The sequence below is a fragment of the Scardinius erythrophthalmus genome (genome assembly GCF_964197995.2).
Source record: "Scardinius erythrophthalmus genome assembly, chromosome: 1".
Taxonomy (NCBI): Eukaryota; Metazoa; Chordata; class Actinopteri; order Cypriniformes; family Leuciscidae; genus Scardinius; species Scardinius erythrophthalmus.
The window spans coordinates 24,982,570-25,006,397 of NC_138221.1; the positions used below are offsets into that span (position 1 = coordinate 24,982,570).

Sequence of the window (23,828 nt, forward strand, 5' to 3'; positions counted from 1 at the left end):
ATTAATCCAGTTCCATCTGGTTGAAGATCGGATTTATCATGTCGGTATGGAGACGGTTTTGTTGAGAATCTGTGCCATTGTCTGTTGTGTCGAAGAGGCCTTCAAAAGGGGAGAGTCTAGTTGACACAATCTCTGCTGACACTTCAGGGATGCGTTGTGGTCGTGTCCTCCATCTAATCTAGCAACAGCCTAAATCCAGCTGACAATGGTAACCAATCTCATGTTGGTTCCTGCCCTGTCCTACTTGTGTCCTCCCTGCTCGCTGACTCTCCTGAGATGGCAGCCAGTATGGTTTTTCTACAGTTACATCTCCCTGTGCCAAGCCTCTGGTTCCTTGAGCCACTGCCTTGACTCCATTGTTGCCTTGGCATCTGGAGCTAACTCATCTCCGACCAGCCTGTTCTCCTGTTGTGTGCCCTGCCCTTTTGTTTGGACTGTGTTCCCACCTCGCCAATCTTGTACTGTGTCTTCTGTTGGTAATAAATATTATTCTGAGTCTGGGTGCTCCCTCTCAGAATCTTGACAGTTGAAGGCGCGGTACACTTGCCTGTGTGTACATGATCAGGATTTTACCACCTCCACCTCATTTTGAGCCAGGAAAATCATGTGTACACAACACAGAGAAACTTCTGCCTTGTTCATAAAGAGATTAAACAGCACTTCAACACAGAGGTATCATCTTTCTTTTTATATATATATTTTTATTTTTATTATTATTCTTTTTATGGAAATATATAGCAGTGTAAGAATTATAAATGCACTTACTATCTTTAATAGTAGTTCCACCTTGGTTTCTTACTTATAAAAGAAATATGTCTGTCTGTTTAGTGTTGTGAACCATAAACATTTTGTAACATATATACTTAATATCAAAAATGTAAGAGATATTAATAAAATGTGTTGCAATTATCACATTTTACACCAAGAAAGTTGTTTCTGGGTGTAGCCACCTTACACCTAATGATAAACTTTATGTGCAGATTGATGCTGTTAAAGTATTTTGCATGGCGCTCTCTACTTGATTTGCTTGATTTGATTTTTAGATAATGTTGAGAATTCAATAGTGATAGTGAAACACCTGTTAATTTACTTAAAGTTAATCAGTAAAGTTGAAACTTTGTGTTTTTATTCATGTGTTCATCAATGTGCAAACTGCAACACAAAAGGAAATTATATTAAATTAAAAGTTGTATTATTATTTAGCTTGCATTATTATATTGTATATATACTTTCACTAAAATTAATTACTGAAGTTTGTATGAACAAAACTAAAACACCTGGGGTCTTTTCTCTGTACATCTCTTTACTCCGCTATCTAGTTTTTACCGTTGACGATTTGACATGATCCAGGATTGTTAGATTCTTCGAAGCTCATCCTGGAGTTGCTGTCTCAAACCTTCTCAGGCGCAGCTTATTTCATGTAAACAGGAGTAAATTGCTTTTTTTTTAAATGAGGTGATGCTTAAGGTCTGTCCCAGCCATAGCTAATTTCTTACAAGACCACCCTATTTAACCAGGGACAGTAATAATATAAGACAATAATTGTAAAAAATAATTAGAAAAATAATATAATATTGTACATTATATCTTAATATAGACAGTTTAACTCATTGAGAGATTTATTTGTGAGGGAATAATTAGCTAATATTTTATTTGTCTTTAGTTAGTCTAAGCATTGTATTCATTTGAACAGCTATTATGGGAGTGGCTTGATGCAGTGCAAGAGATGCAGATAGATAACTTGGTCAAATAAAATGCTGTCTGTGCTGATGTTCGGTTTCACTTTTTTTTGGATGGTCCCTTTAACACATTCTGTTGACTAAAAGGAACATGTCCACTAACTCTCATTAGAGTATTAATAGAGTATAGGTAGACTGGTAGGGTTAGGGTTAAAATGACATGTAGTTGCAAAGTTACTTAAAGCCAACTGAATGTTCAAAAGGGAACATCAAAATTAAATCTAACAAAATGTTATTGACCCTTAAGTAACTTTAATGCTGTCACGTAACAAATCTGCTTCAAAGGTAAAATAAACAAATTGCTAAATACAACATTGAAATAAAAATGTAGAGCCTGTACAAATGCTAGAAATCGTGAAACAATGGAAATAATTGGGAATCCTGTAACAGTGCATTTCATTGTTGTTTTGGTCGCTTGCCTGTTTCCTTATGTGGGTCTAGAAATTCAGTTTTTCGTCAGGTGTGTGATGTTCTTTTTTAATATGATGTCATTACGTTGCTGTCTTGCTGCCAGCCAATCACTGCATTGCTGATCATGGTTTCAAGTATCACTATATCTGCACTTTCCAAGGAACACAAGAATGCACAATAAAATCACAGACAACTACATCCGGATATTTTAATTAAATCAAAATTAGCCAGAGATCAGTTATCAGATCTGGCATACATCTCAGATATATTAAGCTAGTTATGAAGAAGGGACCCCTGGAGGCCACATAAAGACAATCTCAGACATTACCTTGCTTGCAAAATCCTATTGTAATTAATACAGTACTATTGTCAACTTTAACGGGCTTCTCTTTTTGTTCGTGATGTAAGATTTTTTATTTATTGTTTTTTAAAAGTCTCTTAAGCTCACCAAGGCTGCATTCATTTATTAAAATAACAGTAAATGATGTGGTATTGTGAAATGTTCCAATTTAGTATGACTTTTTTCTATCTGAATATATTTAACATAATATTTATTCATGTGAAAAAAAACTGAATTATCATCATCATGACTTACTCCACACTGAAAAAAATTAGCCAAAAAAGTTGCCAGTAATTCACTATTAATTTTAGTTTTTTACCGTACTTTACAGTAGGGATATGGTTAGCTAACTCTTATTGTAAAATTAAAATAAAAATTAACTAAAACAAACTTTGCAGAAAACATTATTACTGTGAACATTAAAAAAACTAACTAACCCACTAAAAAAAAATTCTAAAAATTACTGAATTTAACACACAAAAAAATATATATAATAAATTCTCATTTATTTACAAAATAATCATTTGTTTTTGCCAGCAGCCATATCACACTGTAGCCCATTGTTCCCCACTGAAGCTAAGCAGGGATGGGAGACTTGCTGCTGGAAGAGGTGTTAGTGAGGCCAGCAGGGGGTGCTCACCCTGTGGCCTGTGTGGGTCTCAACGCCCCAGTATAGTGACAGGGGCACTATACTGTCAAAGAGCACCGTCCTTCGGATGAGACGTTAAACAGAGGTCCTGACTCTCTGTGGTCATTAAAAATCCCAGGATGTCCTTCGAAAGACTAGGGGTGTAACCCCAGCATCCTGGCCAAATTTGCCCAGTGGCCTCTGTCCATCATGGCTTCCTAATCATCCCTAATATGGCTTCATCACACGGTCTCTCCTCCACCAATAAGCTGGTTTGTGGTGGCCGTTCTGGCACAATATGGCTGCCATTGCATCATCCAGGTTGGGTTTGAACAGATGGTTTGCTACTATGTAAAGCGCTTTGAGTGCCAAGAAGTGTAATGAATTATTACCATTATTATCATCATTATAACTAGAATCATAGTTTTAATTTCAATTTAATTTAAGCTGCATAATTTATTCATGCCACAATGCATGCTGGGAGTTCTGTACTATGATGACAACCTCAAAATTATTTATGCACTATGTTTTTCAAAATAGATATACTATAATCAACAAATCTAAAAGATCCATAAAATGAAAGATTACATACTTGATGAGATCAGTGAATCAGACAAGTCCATGATGATTATTGTATCATCACAATATAGCCAAATCCACCTGATTAACTTTATCTTAGCTATTTCTTGCCACCACAAATGTGCTTTATAAACAGTTCGAGCAGCCAGAGAACAACTATTGTTAAAAAGTCAAGTGTCAAGAGCCCAACTGAAAACAAACACTGATCACCTTGATGGTGACTTCAAATGAAACTATTGTTTTCAATAAAACATCAATATCTAAACTTCTGTTAATTTAGAATGTATAGAATTTAGAATTTTTAATGTATGAAATATATAATGTCAAACAGGTTTGTAAACTGGTTTCTAATCAGTGTGAAAGGGACTTAAGGCTGTGGCTGGATCTCAGATGTAGTTAGAACAAATGTCTGACATGTCTACAGTTGCTTCACATGCCCCACCTTTAAACCAGTTTTACATGTCACTTGTCTTCTTTACTTCTTTGCTGCATTTTCCAGCCAACAGCCCAAAATTCGCTTAGGGCAGAATGTAGGTGCTCAGAGCATAAAACAACAAAGTGACACTAATACACAAGTATTATGAAACAACTATTTCTTTGCTTCTCGTCTTCTCATTTCTCATGTTTTGTTTTTTTAGAACCAACTGATTTTTCAAAGCTGAAATGAATATAAATGTATTAAATTGTCCACAGGACAAACAGCCCCCATGAAAGCTTAGATGGCGGTGTGAACTACAGCACTAAATAAAGACATTGATGACATCAGTGGACTTCAGAATGGCCGACAGGGAAGGCAGATGTGAGTGCACAAAGTCTGCATGAAACATTCACCTTGGTCTTCTTAATGTGATCTTGGCTATATTCAGCAACAGAATATGATTGTCAGTCTGGGTTTTAAGTGCTAAATACAGCCACATTTATACAGTTTGGTTATTAAAGAGAATGACAACTGCATTTAATAACCAAACTGATTAGGGGCATTGGACTGGGGGAAATGGTATACAAGCGTTTCAGGGGTTATATAATATTTTTAGTGAAATTTTTATGTAAAAAAAAAAAAAAAAATCTTTCGTAGTTTGCCATTAAGATTGAGAAAATTGTCCCTTGCTGGTCATCATGTATTCTTTTTTCTTAAACTTATGAATAAATTATAGCTATTTGTGGTATATTTTAATCATAATTAATTTCCCTGCTAAATTGAAAATTATATAACCTTTGCTTCTTTGATAGCAGTATACACAATTCAAAAGGATACAACTCCATCAAAAGTGATGCAGAATATTAAGTTTATGAGATGTACTCTTTGTGGTTTGTTGTTGTTGTTTTAAAGGGCAACTATTATGCCCCTTTTCCGAAGATGTAAAATAAGTCTCTGATGTCTCCAGAATGCCCAACAGATAATTTTGTACAGTATGTTTAAATTGTCCCTTTTTGGGGCTGAGAAGAAGAAAAAAAAAACACTCTTTTAGTGTATCCCTTTAAATGCAAATGAGCTGCTGCTGCCGGCACAGAGGCGGAGCCACACAAGCTTGCGCTCAGTTTTAGGACAATCTAATCTCACGGAATGATAATATCAAAACATAAACTCTCAGTAGCAGTGTTTATTTCGACCCGGTTGACCCGGTTTTAACCAGTGGCGGTTGGTGGGTTTTGGTTTTGGAGGCACACAACATTTTAACGGTCAGATCCCCTCCCAAAGATTTTTTTTTTTTTTTGTCACTTTTAGACAGAAAATCTACAGAAAACGACACACATACAACAAGACAATATAAATATAATTTCACTCACCTAGCCGATCACTTGAAGCAAAAATTCACCTTTCTGTCCTTTAACCCTCTGGAGTCTGAGCGGTTTTCTGGGCCCTGGAGGTGTTCTGACATGCTCTGACATTTGTGCTTTTTTCAGTTATTTATAAACATGTTAATGGCAAAGGTGTAAATTCACTCTATATAGCACAAACAGGGCTACCAAAATATGTGATCACCATGCATGTATATTTTTGAATTTTTAAGAAAATACTGTTTATGCGTGGTTATTGAAAAAAATAAAAATGAAAGTTGCTGAAATAAGACCACAAAACTCATTATAAATATGTGTCAATAAGACTTTTGACTAATGGATGTTGTCGCTTCGAGTTCTGGGTTCAAAATTATGTGAAAATAGTCTTGCTTTATCGTTCACATAAAACAATACATTGATTTAAATTGATGTAAAACAGGTTTTGCTTGGAAAGCCAATATGCGAGGGGGGCGTGAACAAGGAGTGGTTTACACCTGAGAATACAATGTCCCACCCACTCTGCATAATTAGCCATTCATTCAGGTGTGACACTGACTGAGCCACAAGGCAAGGACAAAATATATATTTAGAAGAAGACTTATATTGACCATTTAAGATTCCGCTTACATCTATCTTGTAAATATGTTTTGCTATTTTATTAAAAAAAGGTTACAATTACAACAATAATTACAATTTCAACAATATTTCAAGTGTACTCTTTCTTTGTAAAAAAAAAAAAAGATTATAGGCCTACATTTTATCTATGTATTCATTAGTTTGAATATAGCCAACATTGGAACAGCTAACATCTTAGTTGATGACTTTATTTTTGACAAAAATAGTATTTTATATATATAGAAATTGCTAAACAAAAGCTTATTTGATGTGGTGGCAGTATATTCTACAGTAAAAACTGTACCCAAATCTAGTCAACAAAATGTTGTCTTTCATATTTCGCCTGACTGTAACGTTGTTTTTATGAAATATTAGGGCATATAAATGTTAATTTGCAGTTTAATACGTTGCTTATACAAATAGCCTAAATTTTATTTCAACATATTTCAGTCGATTTTTACTCATCTCAGTATAGCAATACAGTTTGCTAAAACATCATCATTCATTCACACACGCGATTTAAATTTAACCCTCTGAGGTCGACAAACGCGCCGGCGCGTTTTGCTGGATTTTCTCCACATTGTAGCACTATAAACTTAAATTTCTCCGTCATTTATGGTCATACAGAAAAAATAAATATAAAAAAAGAATCTGTGGTATTTCTACTTTTGTATGTGTCCACTTCCAATCAAATCAAAACATTGTGCTTTTGTAAAATAAAGAAAATAAACAGTGTGTGCGTTCTGCCTCTCCGTCGCGGTGAACTTTTTTTTCTTGAGCACGTCTATAAACTGAAACAAAACTCAGCGAATACTTGTCACACATTTATGAGCCATACACCTTTATAAACATTTAAGTGTGTACTTTTAAATGATCGGATTCAAAACGAAAACAAATATTCTCTGTTTAAGTAATTTGTATAAAACCAACAAGATTTCCAGCTTCTCAAACGCTTCCTAATTATTTTTAATTCGGCCACGCCCACTCGCGCAAAAGATATTCACATGCAAATCTCCACATGGAACGCGATCGCCCTCATTACCTCAACAACAAAACACTTCACTTTTCGTCGAGTTTGAAAGACGTGCCTGAGCTTACATTGGATTTACATCAGAAGAAGAAGAAGAACGATATTTGAAGACAAGAAAGATAAGGTAAGTAATTCTTACATATTAGTTTGCTATTGTTGCATAAATTTCACATTGCAGTTGAACTGTTGCTAGATATATGGTGAATATTATAATATTTAGACCCGTGTTTACTGTTACTGTGTTTGTGGATATCTGCTCAAACGTAGATAGGCTATGTATATGGTAGGCCTAACCATAATGTTTTATATTTGATCGCAATCGCGTTTTAATGTATCATATTTTTGATCGCGATCGCGTTTTAATGTATCATATTTTTGATCGCGATCGCGTTTGAATGTATCATATTTTGGAAAAGCAAAACGCTCCAAACGGCTTCATGTTTTTACTATTATCTCATTTCATATCATCATAACGAATGGAAACATTTGAAGTAACATGATAATCAATATATTTTTCTCTAGCTTAGTTGTTACTGAAATCTTTTTGAAAATATATATAGGCTGCTATATTGTTATTATTTTATGCAGCACTGCGCATAGCCTATACCTACAAGGCACAACAAACCTGGTGTTCATTATATATTGTTGGAAACATTTGTGTGAGTGTGTATTCTGTGAATTTTAAAAAGCAATTTTAACAAGAAAAATCTAAAATGTATTCCCAAAATCGTGCAGGCCTTTCTCTTGATATCAGTATGTTCACTTTTTTTTTTTTTTTCAGGGCCCAGATGCCACTGAGTCCTGCTGACTTCAACATTCACAGTACATGTCTCTGTACATGAACATGGTAAAGTGAAAATCAAACACCTTAGAAAATGAAAGGTATGTACAATGTTTTTAGGAATGGCACAAAGGTCTCTTTCTTCAATAAGTGCTTTTTTGTTGTGTATCTTTGGATTATGTTGTGTTGTAAATAAATCCAAACAATTTTAAAAGCCATTCTTTTTTAAATCTCCTCATTCTTTGTGCAAGGGTGGTCAGAATGATGGGCCCTGATAAGCTCCTAATAGGGCCATTAGGGAGGTTCTTTGTCTTTCTCAGGTGTGGAAAGCTTTCATATTAATGAGGTGATCCGCCTCTTCGCATATTGCTTTCTAACACAAAACACGTCGTAAAATTTTTAAATCAATATATTGTCTTCTCTGAATGAGCAGTCAGGGTGATTCTCACATAGTTTTAGAGCAAATATTCTAGGCTACGTGATAAAATTTTCAAAAGTCTTGTGAAGAAATAATCAGTATGGGTTTCATGACCTTATTTCAGTGAGAATTTATTTTTGTATTTTCACAAACCACGCATAAATGTCATTATCTCAAAACTACAAACTTTTACATACATTCTGCTGATATATTATTGTAGCAGAGTTTGTGCTGAATACAGTGTAATTAGACTTTAGCCATGAAAATGTCACAAGTAACAGAAATAACCACAAATGTCAGAGCATGTCAGAACACCTCCAGGGCCCAGAAAACAGCTCAGACCTCAGAGGGTTAAACTGTCTTTTTGCGAGCTGTGGTAAACAGCGCGCATCTCTGCCGTTCATTCATTCATAAACAGAAACCCGATTCACGTGAGAAGGAAAAAAACTTACAGTATTCCTCAGCTCGCTCCTCGATATACCCGCACTTCTGAGGTACATTTTCCATTATTATTATTTCTCACAACGCTGCGAGACGGTGTAAACAAGTAATGATCTGAATAAACTTTGTGTTTTCTCATTTTTATTGTGTTTTATTAGTGACAAATTTGGGGAGAGGATAAATATTCCAAAACTGAAAATACAGTATGAGAATTAACTGCACAATTACTAGACATATTTACCTTGGATATTATACAATTTGCAAGCACAATTTGTGAAAAAAAAAATAAAATAAAAAAAATTGCGATGCTTCCAACTGTGAACCAATTTGGTAGTGTGTGTATAATATATATATATATGTGTGTGTGTGTGTGTGTGTGTATGCATATATATATATATATATATATATATATACAGTATATATATACAGTATATATATATATATATATATATATATACAGTATATATATATATATATATATATATATATGCATACACACACACACACACACACATATATATATATATATATATTATACGGTAATTGCCGGACATTGACCGAAAAAAAAATGAAATGTCCGACAAAATTAAATCTCTCCGGTCAAATTGTCCGATTAAAATTGCCTAATAATCCCGCCCCCCTAACACAATCTGAATTTGAGAATAAGCCTAAAATGTATAAAGCAAAAATACACGACCTTTGGCTATGTTATAAAGGAACAGGCTCTACCGTTTGAAAGTTCTTAAACATTATAACATGGCTTGGTTGAATTCCAATGTGGAATGCGGTCTTTTATTTCTTGATATCAGACCGCTGCGAAGCACTAGCGGCGCCAGGATTTTGATTGTAGGTGGGCCTCCAGAAAACTGGATAAGCCAAAAAATAAAAAATAAATATAAACGGGTTCCCCTTAATCTCAGTTTCAGCGCTTTTCTGGACACCGAGGACAAAAATTATAGGCCTATTATTTTTAGTTTATTAACAGCAACAACAGCTGTAAAGATGAAGTTGACGATCGCCATCTCCGTAGTGAACGCGCCTATAGAGAGAAATGCACATCATGGATTAGGCTACATAATCAGAGAGTAGCCTATTTCTTTTCGTTTTAAATTGTTAAAAAGACATTTCAAGCTTTCTTAAGATATATTTCATGTCTGTGAGGCCTACGCGCTGAGTTTCGTTAAATTAGGATGAGATGCTCTCCCGTTCACGAGCAAGTGACCGCGCGGGCGCCGTCATGTAGGCCTATCGTCTGCTATATTAAAAATTATTATTATTATATTAAATGTAGGCAATTGGTTGATAAAAAAATATTAAAATTAAGATACAATTTATACAAAACGAAATTCACTTCAAAAAAGGCTTTCTACAAAACAAAAAACTTAATTAAGTGGTCAAGATCATGTCTGACCCGCTCCATTTCGCTCGATATTGCGCATACTATCTTACACGTGCGGTTCACTTTTCATAATCCACATAAATTAAAAAATAACATTATAATATTTTAACAAATATTAAACTAAATGAGCTTATTTAATGGCTGCAACACGTATAGTAGACATAGACTCTCTATTTGTACAAATTGCTGCACATTCATTTTATTCAGAATTTTGCACACATAGGCTAAGTTGAAAAGCATTTGTTTGTGCATGCATAGCAAAACATATCTGCAACATTTATCAAGTTCACTGATAATTATGCGTGCATTTATTAATTATTATCTTAATGAATAATGAAACAAGGACGAAGCATAGCCTATAAACTGCGTTGTTTGTTTATAATGGAATGGATCGCAAATAGATCCGAATGAAGAAACGTACATAACCATAGTAGAAAATGGGTCTGGAGTGTTCCTGCAGAGAGGGGGTTCTCGCTGCAGAATCGGATCAAGACGAAGCAGTGAAGTCGCCTTGCGGAGAACAAGGTTACGCGGCTTATGCGCATTGCAAGTTGTGGAGAGACACTGGGAAGTTCGCTTGAGTAAAAACAATAGGCTTCAGATAGTTTATGTGGGGAAGGGGGGATGGTTTGTTAAACTATGTGAAACCATAGTAAAAACAATTGGCGTTGATTGACGCCAATCGGACGTTCATGTTTTTTCCGTCTATTTGAAAGTTAGGCTAATAAACATGTTGCATTCTATTTGGCCTGATTATGTCATTTTTTTAAGTTACATAGCCTGCCTCCAGATTTCCTCAACTTGACTAATTAAGAGGCGATATTTGACCGGCATATTATCAAAATGTCCGGAAAACGGAACCTCTGACCGGCACCAATTTTTTCTAGCGGAAACTCTGATATATATATATATATATATATATATATATATATATATATGTGTGTGTGTGTGTGTGTGTGTGTGTGTGTGTGTATGTATGTATGTATGTATGTATGTATATATATATATATATATGTATATATATATATATATATATATGTGTGTGTGTGTGTGTGTGTGTGTATATATATATGAAGAGTTCAGATGCAAAAGCCTCTAAATGCCATCCAAAATTTTCTTCTAGAATGATCATTTTTATCAAGCTCGTATATTTAAGTTAGCTATAGGTGACACACCTGAATGAATGGCTCATTAAATATGCAGGGGCATTGTCTCATCAGGTGTGAACCACTAAATATGCACGATCTTTTACGCCCCATCTGCATATTTGGCTTTCCAAACTAAAAGTGTTTCACAAAACTAAAATCAATGTATCGTTTTATTTGAATGATTAGGTAGGATGATTTTCACATCATTTTGAAGAAAAAACTCTAGGCGATGAGTCAAAAGTCTTATTGACACATATTTAGTATGTGTTTTGTGGCCTTACATCAGAAACTTTCATTTTTAGTTTTTTCAATAACCATGCATAAACATTATTCTCTCAAAAATGAAAACATGTACATACATGTGGCTCACATATTATGGTAGTCCTGTTTGTGCTAAATAGAGTGTAATTTTTTTTTGCCATTGATATGTTTATAAGCAACTGAAAAAAGCACAAATGTCAGGGCATGTCAGAACATCTCAAGGACCCCAAAAACACCCTAGACCTCAGAGGGTTAAATGTCCAAGTTAAAAGAGCACGTTCGGCCGTTTATTAAAGCTGATTGCTGTAGTCTAGATCTTAGCTTAGCCTATAGGGGTGGGGACATGGTTAATTTTTAATTTGTAGCAGCTGTTTCGAATGGTAGTTTGATAAATTTGTTTGCAATCAAATATTCAGTATCTCTACTCTCCATATAGTGGGTACATCAGTGGTAGCAGTTCCAACTAATATCACGTAATTTTCGTCTCTTCGATAATTGGTTGATATACCAAGGGAGTCTAGCCTCCTCTGCCATTAGGGCTGGGCGATTTAAATCATGATATTGTTATGCGCATCTCGTCAGTAAAAGCCGGTTCCTTGATTAGTAATAAATCGCCATCACCTGCTTTCAGATGGAGCAGCATTTACTAAAAAGAGCCGTAGTTAACTGACAAGCTGAGCCATATCGCATTAAAATCGCGGACGTATCGCCAGCAATAATTAATGCGATATGGCTCAGCTTGTCAGTTAACTACGGCTCTTTGTAGTAAATGCCACTCCATCTGAAAGCAGGTGATGGCGATTTACTACTAATCAAGGAACCGGCTTTACTGACGAGATACGCATAACAATCTCACGATTTAAATCGCCCAGCCCTATCTGCCATGTTTTTTTTTTTTTCTGAACACTCCTAATCGCTGAAAGCGAAATATTCGATTGTGATTGGATATTTATTTTTTACCAACGGAGACACAAGTCTCCGGTTATGGATTTGCCTCCATCTCTATTCCTTCAGACGCGCGTTTCACAGATTCAGCACATTCGGGTAGAGCGCGGTGGTTACACTTATATAGCTGAAATTATAAACAATACATACACATTCTGAGACATAAGATAGCTGTGAATTGTATTAAGATTAAATGTCCTTTTACCATTTTTACAAAATTTTGGGTAAGCTGTGCCTGGCCTGACGTGCCACCACTGGTTTTAACAACCAATGAGACTAACTAGTGAACTAAGGCAAATGGAAACTGAACAGAAACTGAAATGGGGCCACAATCAGTAAACAAGATATTACATTTGTTGTAATGCTTTTGTCTCTGCAGCGGGTGTTCGGAAGACTGGGGAAAGATGCCTCAATAGGAGCAAGAGCAGGGATGGATACCCTAAAAGTATTTAAATGAAAAAATAACAGTTTGTAGATTTGTATTGCTTGCACTGCTTCTTTTTTTTTTTTCAATACGTGTTCATGTGTGTTTGTGGGTGTTTTGTGATTGTTTTATGTTTTGCAGTTGGCAGTAGTTCAGATTTGAATCTCCCTGACAGTAAGTCAGTTAAACAATTCAACAGCAACAGAAAAGTATGATATAGTTTTAAAGTTTTGAACTGTGACTGTTCACAAATAGGCACTATATATATATATATATATATATATATATATATATATATATATATATATATATATATATATATATATATATATATATATATATACTGCCCTACAAAGGCTAAGAGCAGTATCTTCAATTTTTCAAAAAAAAATTTTTTGCACAAATAAAAAGTGCAGGATCTGCTCTTCAATCTGTTAAAATTTCATATGGCTACCTAATAAATTTCTTATATAAATTGACATTTTTAGTTGCAGTATTGTATTGAAAAGTAGGGTGAAACCAAGGCAGAATGCAGTATCTGCCCGTACTGCCTTGGTTTCACTATGATACTGCAGTTTGCCTTTGTGTCAGCATGAACATTGTTGCAGCTTGCTAAGTGGCATGAGTCAGGTTTTATAGCATACAGTATGTTATAAAACCTCTCTCAGAGAAGAAAGGAACTGTCAAAATGGCTTCACTTTTACGTGGAAAAATGCTGGTGAAACTTGCCTTAAACAAGTCACCAAAAATTGTTAAGTTTTAAACCTCTTAACCTTTTTATTGTTGTCAATTTTGTCTGTTTAGCTCTTTCTAGCTAGCATTAGCTTTTTTTACAGCATTGGGATAGCAACCATACCTTGGGGAATACCTTAGAGAAATAACCTTAAAGGTCAAAATTAATCTGTAATACTGACAGCTAGTGTTTAAAATAGTTACTGCAGTACAAATTCAAAATACTGGAGAGAGTCGTCTCCCCTACCCCCTCCTCTCCAGACTCACGGTAATAAAAAATTATTTGATTTATGATTTATGATATAAGCAAGTGATTATGATGACTTGCTACACTTACTGCTATTTGTTATTGTATGGCCATGTAAATATACGCAGTAATGCAAAGGCAAAGCGCAGTATAGCCCATAAAACTACCAAATTTTTGCCTGACTGTCAAAAAACTAAATGTTTAATATTCACCTGCCTCTGATCTATCTAATTGTAGCATTTGTTGTTAAATTTAATTGGATGCTTATATTTGGTGTAAGAAAAACACAAAAAGCTGTTTTTCTCAGTTTGGTGTTTTTGCTGATACTGCTCTTAGCCTTTGTAGGGCAGTATATATATATATCGACTGAGGGTGCTCTTGCTTTCATTTAAGGGTGCTTATATTTAAATTGGACTTTGTGATGTGTTTTTTTACCCATATTTTAATTTGACAAAAAATTATGCAATCAAACTTTACTTGTCATGCAGCCTGTAGTACTGCTTGTACTAATCTATTAAATAGATTTAGCCTGTAGTAAGTATGTTTACAATTGACATTCAATACCCTATACTTGTCATTAGCCACATTTCTACTTTCGGGCCAGTGCAAGCCAGGGCTTTAGACGTGCCATTCTAGGCTAAAAGCCTACAGGACCTGTAGCCCTGAGCCCAAAATCCACGTTTCCAATGTCAGGCCAGAAGCTCTGCAGCGCTACACTAAAACACGCCTCTCTGGAACAACATCACACAAACCCATCATTTCACCAACAAACGGAAGTTTTATCAGAAAACTAATCAGAAAGAAATCACTGGAAACAGCGTGATCGCAAAACAAACATGATAAAAGGGACCGTTTGCTGACATTTTTGTTTTTTACTTGAATATTTAAAACCCAAGAATCTATGTTTTACCACAGGTTTACAAGAAAAAGAGATACATTGATCATAATGAATTAATTTGTGTCAAAATTGCAGATTAGTCACACAGAAATAACGTGGTGCCGTTAGGTCTAGGCTATTTCACAGGTCTAACTTTTCACAAAAGTAAGAGGACACACTTACTTGTTCGGTTGCGTCTGTTTCTGCTTATTTGGTAGTTACAGGACATATTTACATTACATTTAGAAAGAAAGATAATTTCTACAAATATGCCACCAAAAATACGACCTGAGGAGCTTTAGCACTCTCTCCCAGTAGGCTACAGTTTTTGCTTTTGGCCCGACAGTGGAAACGCGGATAATGAGGCCTAAGACAGTGATTTTCAACCTGGGGCAGCCGCCGACTAGGGAGCCTCGGAAAACTAATGAGTCTTAAAATTATTCAATAGTTCAGAAATCTCTGAATAATAATTAAATGTTAAATATTCTCATCCCAATCTCAAACAGTCCAGAAAAAAAAAAAAAAAAAAAAAAAAAGTCATTTCACTCGTGTATGCAAATTATTATTTTATTTTATTTTTAATTACCACCAATTGTGATTGCGATGGTTTTTCAGGCTCTTTTAAATTCAGAGGCATGATCATTAAATAAGTTACAGCTATGGGCTGAAAAGCAATGTAATCAATATAATCCATACCTGTAATTTGATAAACGCATTAATGAAATTGTACTTGATTGAAAATAATGAAAAGTACTTGATTTTGTAATTTGACTACATAATGCATTTTGCATTACTAAATTCTGCACTTTTATATACAGCACAGTATACCGAGATACAGTCTGTTGAAATCTTAATTGTAATGTTTTTGTTTTGTTTGTTGTTTGTTTTTGCTCTGTAGCTGTCGTTCAGACTTTTCACACAAGACCCCGGAGTCCCATGAGTAAGTATTTAAATAAAACTCTGAACTGAACTTTTCTGCTTTTTGTATCAAAACTCTGAACTGTTTGTAGATTTAATTTGCTTGTACTGGTTCTTCATAACACCGTGTGTGTTTCAGAGAGTGATCTGAGGATTGTTCTACTGGGGAAGAACTTGGCAGAAAATAGTCGCGTGGGAAAACTCATATTAGGGAATGAAAAGTTTGACAGTAAAGCTCCTTCAGATCAAGTGCAGACAGAAAGAAAAATGCACAAGACAGTCATCAACACTCCTCACCTTCTCCAGCCACATCTCTCAGACAATCAGATCATAGAGACGGTAAGAAAGTGCCTGTATCTGTCTGATCCAGGACCTCACGTGATCGTTCTGGTCCTTCAACATGATCAGTGTTCAACAGAAGATCTAGAGCATGTAGAGAAGGTGCTCAAGTCTTTCTCTAACAAGGTTTATGAATACACCATGGTGCTCACGACACAAGAGTCAGACAGTGTTGAGCCGGCCGAAGTCAATGGCGTTATAAAGGAAATTATTAAAAAATGTTTTAACAGACATTACAAACTTACAAAAAACAGCCCTTCTGCTGACCTCAAAGAGAATTTAGAGAAATTTGCACAAATGAACAGTGGACACTATCTGATTTGTGATGAATTTGAAGGTTCAGAGAATTCCACAGAGCAACAAGACAGAGAAAGAGGTGAGTCTGGAAATATTTTATATAATTGAGATCTACTGATTCCTAATAAATAGAAGTGAATGACTAAAGTAGATTAAAAAGCATTAAACACTTCACACAGCCTGTCCAATGATCTCCTGCAAACTGAAGGTTATAATAAATGTGCACAAATAAGTAAAATAAATTAATCAGATGGTCATCCTTTATCTCTGTGGTGCATTTTATTGTAGAGATTAAAGTGCTTTTTTTTTTTTACTTCAGGTCATAAGAAGTCACCTTTGACCGTTGCACTATTTGGAAACTCTGCATCAATCCAGTTTCGACATGACAACATCTTACTTGGAGAAGAAGAGTACGGTTTTAAAACTACAAACACATCCAGGATCATTCCTTTACCAAGGGAAATAGCAGAACACTACATCTCTGTGATAAACATGACTGCCAGACATGAGACTGAACTTAACATGGACTGTGTGGATCATCTCATTGATCAACTAGTGAATGAAAATGAAATCCATGCCTTCATCTTTGTTGTGCGACTGGGTCAGTTAACAGATGCTGATAAGAAGAGTCTCGAATGGCTTCAGAGAGTGTTTGGTGACAAAGTTCTTCAGTTTGTGATCATTCTCTTCACCTATGAGACGAAAGAAGAAAAGTCTAAAACTATAAAAGACCCTGTTCTGGAGCAACTGCTGGAGAAATGTGGAGGAAGATTTCACACCTGCAACCAGATTATGAACAACCAATCAGAGATGGGAGACCTGATGAACAAGATTGAGCATCTGTTTAATGAGAATAAACAGCAGCGCTACACTGAAATAAGGCGAAACTTCGAAAAGAGTGAAAAAGAAAATGGTAAGAAATCAGTTTGTTTTCTGTATATACGCACACATTATCACTTGAATATAATATGGTAGTACCAAAGTGAGTTGTGAGGAAGCAGAGGAATTACCACTTCAGAGAACCAAATATTTCAGTGTTCCCCTTTCGTTTGTTTAAATAGATAGAATCACAATCATGAAAGAGAACACACAGCGAATCACCACAAGCATGGAGAAAGATACACACAAGGTATGTGCTGGCTGAAATATAACTACAGGATATGTGCACAAAGTCAAAATGAAACATTTTTAACATTTATGTAGGATACAAGCTGTAGTAATGGTGAGATTAGAAAATGTTCTTTTGTCACATTTTATCTTCTGTTTTAGAACAAACATTTGGGATGCAAAACTGTAGAATTACTAATAATGTTCTGAAAGTAAGGTATGGAAAGTGACCCAATTAGGACCACAGATATCCAAGTTTTAATTGTTTTCATATACTGTAGATACTTCAAATACAGTAATAAATAGATTTAGATTTAGCTCTCAATTAAACACTTATGTTAATTTGTATCATAACTCGACAAAATTAAAGGTGACATTGTGTCATACATTTTATAAAATTAAGTTATTTAAACAATAAATCCACAAGTTGTGATGTTGCTGATTTAAAATGAGTCACTGTTGTAAAGTGGACATACAGGTGATGTACACATAAGTTTCCGGGAACACCTAATTCACATCCCACGCCGGCATTGTAAATTTAAGACTGAAAATAATAATCCAGAACAGGATTAAGCATTTAAAGTGAAGTGATGACCAAATTGAACTGCAGTGTTTACATGACCATAGGATGCATTAGCTGCAAATATTAAAGTGAAGCAAACTTGTTGAGCATGTGCTTATTATACAGGATTTTCAGTGTCTCAGAGCAGTTCAATTTGTAATAGGGCTTGGCAATATGGCCAAAGATCTTTTAGTAATACTGTTTGTATTTTATGTTTTTAAATTTCAATATTTATTAATATTCAATATTAATATTGATTAAATATAATTTCATACCATTTAATGGAGAAATAAAACATTCCACATGTTGTAGAGATGTGATGGTGGGCTAATTTTACTTTGAGCCATAGGATATATTTGTTTTCGATAGCCTTCAATTTTGACAAGATGTGGAATAACATAGCACAATATGTTTTTAAAATATATATAAAATGTGGCTTTTTATCTTAATTAAAACTGATTTATTGATTAATTGTCAAGATCATAACTTGCATTCTTGCATAAGTGAACAATGTCCTTCATTACTAAGTGCCAAATAAATGGCTGTTTCTTTCACAGGTAATAGCTTTAGAAGAAGAAACAAGATTGGAACAAGACAACGCAAAAGAAAATGATGGAAAAACAAAGCATCTCTTAGATAGACTTCATCTTAAAGGCAGGCATCATAAACTGAGAACTGCAGATTTTCTTCAATTAACAGCACATTCATTACAATCCACTGAATCTTGTGCTGAAGAGGAGATAATTCAGACTTTCATGCAAAAACTACTGATGATGAACTACAGAGCAAGATACATTCATGTTGAGAAAAACAATGAACAGCATCACACAAAACAAAGAGACAATGACTCATATGCAGATATGGGTGATATCTTTAAAGCAATGTCTTTTTCTAACAAAGGAATCAGTCAATCTGAGCGTATTCACCCCATGGATGTTCAGATGGCCGTGTTTCATTGTGCTGATGGTTTCCTGAAGCAGCTGATGGTCACTAAACTGTCTCAGTGTCAGTACGCTTTGCCTCTGCTTGTTCCTGATCCAGACACACAACAGATTGAGTTTCCTCTCTGGACATTCAGACAAATCAACAAGAGCTGGAAGATGAGAAACACCAACAATGAGATCATTAGTCAAACCCATCCGGTCTACAAGGCACAAACTCCAATGGTGTTTTTCTTCAGGTTTGGCTCTGTGTCTTCATCCAAGTCTCAGCTGATGAACAGTCTGATCAATGAGAAACACAACACATTCTTCCACAGGAACTGCCCAGGCAGCAGCAGAACCAGAGTCCTGATGGATGGAGTGGTGGAGATCGCCTGGTTCTGCCCCTCTGGGAAAAACACGGATAAATTCACTGACTCTGTTGCGTTCTGTAATCTACACGGTGATGCAGGAGACCATGAGAAACAGCTGCAGATCCTCACTGAAATGGCCTCAGTCAATGTTGTTCTTCTACCACGACTGCAAAACAATGACAAGAGTGCAACAATAATCCAAAACCTGTACAGGAACAGAAAGCCATTTATTTGTCTTTTTACTGAGGATGATTCTGCTGTAACCGAGCCAATAAAAGGAAAATACAAGATTGGTTTGAAAGACAGAAATCAGTCAGAAGTATCTGAAGAACTCAGAAGAACCATAAATGATTGTCTCTCAGAATCATCTTCCACTTTCAGACTTGAAGATTTGTCCAAACACTCAGACATCAGAGTAGATGAGGAAGATGATGAAGACTGCAGGAGAGGAAGAGAAACAGCACAGCAGATGATGAGTTTACTGGAGAATAAAGATCTGAAAGAAATCAAGGAATCATTTCTGCCTCATCAGGGGAAACTGTGGCATCAGTGGTGTCAGAAGAACAAAGAACTACATCGACCTCGAGCATATGAGACAGAAATGGACATCAGTAGAAAGAAAACCGAGATGAAGAATATTCGTCACCAGCAGCATGAATCTGACATGACAACTTTTGTACAGTTGTTTTTTAAACAAATCCAATGTCATGCTGAGAATAAGATGTATTTTCTGAAATGGCTTGAAATCTTCCTAACCTCAAAAAATATTTCTGTTCCTCACAAATATGATAAATCTGAACAACTCAAGTTTGAACAAACTGACCTTGAGAAAATATCTGAGGAACTTCAAGCTGCAACCTTTGGTTTGGAGCACATCATGAGGGAGATCGGTCAGATCTATGAATCATGTTCATCTGTGAAGAAGAACAAGAAAGATCTGCAGTTTGACTTCTCTTCTCTCCCGAGTCTTGCAGCAAAGATGATGATCTCTGGATTTCCACTGGAGCTGATGGATGGAGATGCTGCTCATGTTCCTGTGATCTGGATCTCTGCTGTTTTAGATAAACTCATCCAGAAACTGGGAGACCAGAGAGTCTTTGTGCTGTCAGTTTTAGGGATTCAGAGCTCTGGGAAATCCACCATGCTGAATGCCATGTTTGGACTCCAGTTTGCCGTCAGTGCTGGCAGGTGCACCAGAGGAGCTTTCATGCAGCTGGTCAAAGTCTCAGACGAGATGCAAACACAGATGAACTTTGACTATATTCTGGTTGTTGACACTGAGGGTCTTCGTGCTCTAGAACTGACTGGAAGTTCAACAAGACATCATGACAATGAATTGGCCACATTTGTTGTTGGTCTTGGAAATCTGACCTTGATCAACATCTTTGGAGAAAACCCATCTGAGATGCAGGACATTCTTCAGATTGTTGTTCAGGCCTTCCTGAGGATGAAGGTGGTCAAACTGAATCCCAGCTGTGTGTTTGTGCATCAGAATGTCTCAGACGTCACAGCTGGAGAGAAAAATGAGGAGGGAAGGAGACGACTGCTGCAGACACTGGATAAGATGACAAATCTTGCTGCAAAGGATGAAGTCTGTGATGCAGAATGTTTCAGTGATGTCATTAAATTTGATGTTCAGAATGATGTGAAGTATTTTGCTCATCTTTGGGAGGGAAACCCACCCATGGCACCACCAAACCCAAACTATTGTGAGAATATTCAAGAACTAAAGAAAACTATTGTGTCTCATGCCTCAAAGTCACATGGAACGATGCTGATAGACCTAAAAGATCGTGTTAAAGATCTCTGGGAGGCTTTACTGAATGAACGATTTGTCTTCAGCTTCAGAAATTCGCTGGAGATTTCAGCCTATAGGAAACTGGAGACAAGATACAGCAAGTGGTCCTGGAGTCTTCGCAGTGCTATGATGGAAATTGAGAACAAAATACACAACAAAATAGAAAATGAAGCAATTCATGAGGTTGAGGAAACTGATCTTCAAACAGAACTGAAGACGACAAGCGAAGAAGTGGAGAAATCAATGTCTGAATTCTTTGAGAAAGACACAGATGCAGATATACTGATTCAGTGGAAATCATCATTTGAAATCAAAATCAAAGAGATTCAGGAAAACATTGTGAGAGAAACAAAGAAGAAATTAAACGAGATTCTTCAGCAGCGAGACCTGAAGAAGAAGATTGATGCTCAGAAGACACATCATGAAAACACTCTCTTTGAAAAGAGCAAAGAACTTGCCTTAAAACTCAAAGACAAAACAAATGATGAAGAAACACTAAAGAAAGAATTTGATTCGTTCTGGAAACACAGTGTGAAGAAGATCATCAAAGACACTCATCCAATAAAAGATAATGACATAATGAGAGATGTAAAACACTTCCTCAGTGACATCTATGAAAGTGCACCTGTAGGCCACTGGATGGAGAGCAAGGATATTTTTTCTGTGCCAAGTTATACTGAATATGTTCTTTTCAAAAAGGAGTTCAAAGAGTCTGTAATCAACTCATCTAGATACACTCAAACATTGTCTCCAGAAGATGAAATAAGAAATTTCATCACAGATGTTGCTCAGCAGACAGACAAAATGATTCAGTCATTTAACATTTCAAAGATGGGCTACAACATCAGCTGCATTCAACAAATCACAGATTACATCAAGATGAGAGTAACAGAACATCAGAAAAGATCTGTGGAATATGAGTTCAAGAATGAATTCTTCATGGATTTAGTACATTCCATCTGTAACAGAGCAGAGCAGATGATCTCTGACCAACACAGAATGTTCAGAGATGCCAATGATCCAGAAATATATGTTGAGAAAAAGAGAGAAGAGTACTATAGTATTTTCCAGAAATACTGTCATGGAGCAACATCAGCTGCCATTTTTGGAGAGATCATCTGTCAGAAACTTAAAGAGCCCATTGAGCAGAGTGTCTACAAGAAGACTGCCAGAGATCTGACAGATGAAATAATGAAAAACTGTTCATCACTGAATGGAAACAGATCAAAACTGGAGAAACACATCCTGAAGACACTGGCAAAAGAGGAGGATTGTCACAAATACATGAATTATATTTATAATCCCAGAGATCACTTCAAGAGTTTCATCAGAGATGAAGTCAGTCAGTACATCACTGATAAGTTCAATGTCAGTGTTTCACACAAGATGAAGGAGAACATTAAACTCTTGCAGCAGAAGATAATAAAAGCAGCACATGAATCTACTGAACATGTTCAAGTGAACAGAGGAGATGTTGGTTTGTGGTTGAAGAGTTTCACACAGCAGCTCTCAGATGAGTTGATCTTCTCTGAAAAAGACCTCAGTGGAGTGAAACTTAGTGGTGCTGATAATTGCTACCTCCTAGAAGATGTGATAAGAGAAGAACTTCCAGCTATAATGTCTGATATCTACAGTAAATTCAACACTGAGGCATTTCTAGTAAAGCTGGACTATACGTTCAGGCCAGATGAGATTCTGATTGATCACTTCTGTCAGTGCTGTTGGGTTCAGTGTCCGTTCTGTAAAACAGTCTGCACCAACACCATAGAAAACCATCATGGAGATCACAGTGTTGCTTTCCATCGTAGTATTGGACTGAGTGGAATTCATTACGACAATACATGCAACTTGTCTACTCATATCTGCACATCAGCAGTAGGAAACAGCAATCTGTATTTTTATCCTATTGGATCAGAAGAAAAAATCCCCTGGAAAGATTACAGAACAGCAGGAGGAGTTTATGCAGACTGGAGCATCACATCTGATCTATCTGAACTGCCCTACTGGAAGTGGTTTGTCTGCAGATTCCAGAAAGATCTGGAAAAATACTACATGAAAACATTTGAGGGGAGTGGTGTGATACCAGATGAATGGAGAATATACTCAAAACAGGATGCTTTAGAGAGTTTGGATAAATACATTTAATTGAACAAGTATAAGTTTTTTTTTTTTTTGTTCTTTGATTTACAGAACAGTTGTATCACTTCAGTGAAGCTGGAATCATCTACACCTCTTTGATACCTTGGGACACTTTAGAGAGAAGAGTTTAATAGCATTATGTTTCAAAAGACTGTATGTATTGGTAAACTGATTAATTCATTAAGACCTATAGTTGTTGGAACAAAATGCTTAAATATGACAAAATAATCGTAAAAGTCTTCACTGGTCCTTTCAAATTTATTTTAAGCACTTCACTGCATCCAGCTGACACTTAAAAAAATAATCTTATTCTTTGCTTTCGCCATTTCTTAATTCCCTCCTTGCTCTAGCCTGTACTATCCTAGACAATGTTTGAAAATTTATATTATTAGCACTTCTCATGTTATTGCCTCCCTAAGATGAATCCTTGTTTTACTTATTTACAGTATGTCTTTTTGGATAAAAGCATCTGCTTAATGAATACATGTGAAAATGTACATGCAGTTTAGTTTTCATTGTTCAGTTTGATTTATGTATTATAGTTATAGTTTTGTTTTATTTATATTTGGTATGTTAGGGC

At 35.7% G+C, this 23,828-nt stretch overlaps 1 protein-coding gene across 2 annotated transcripts; it reads left to right on the plus strand.

Moving 5' to 3' along the window:
• The first annotated feature begins 549 nt into the window (after window positions 1–549).
• On the plus strand, window positions 550–23,366 carry LOC308697185 (interferon-induced very large GTPase 1-like). Of its 2 annotated transcripts, XM_081376332.1 has the most exons (9): window positions 550–672; window positions 4,391–4,496; window positions 12,894–12,959; window positions 13,080–13,112; window positions 15,693–15,734; window positions 15,852–16,427; window positions 16,668–17,261; window positions 17,410–17,477; window positions 18,575–23,366. In XM_081376332.1, the coding sequence occupies exons 2-9, from the start codon at window positions 4,454–4,456 to the stop codon at window positions 23,252–23,254; spliced, it is 6,102 nt and encodes a 2,033-aa protein (XP_081232458.1). In that variant the 5' UTR covers window positions 550–672; window positions 4,391–4,453; the 3' UTR covers window positions 23,255–23,366. The 2 variants fall into 2 exon arrangements, with proteins under 2 accessions (XP_081232458.1, XP_081232459.1); XM_081376333.1 differs by lacking the exon at window positions 13,080–13,112.
• Window positions 23,367–23,828: the final 462 nt, after the last annotated feature.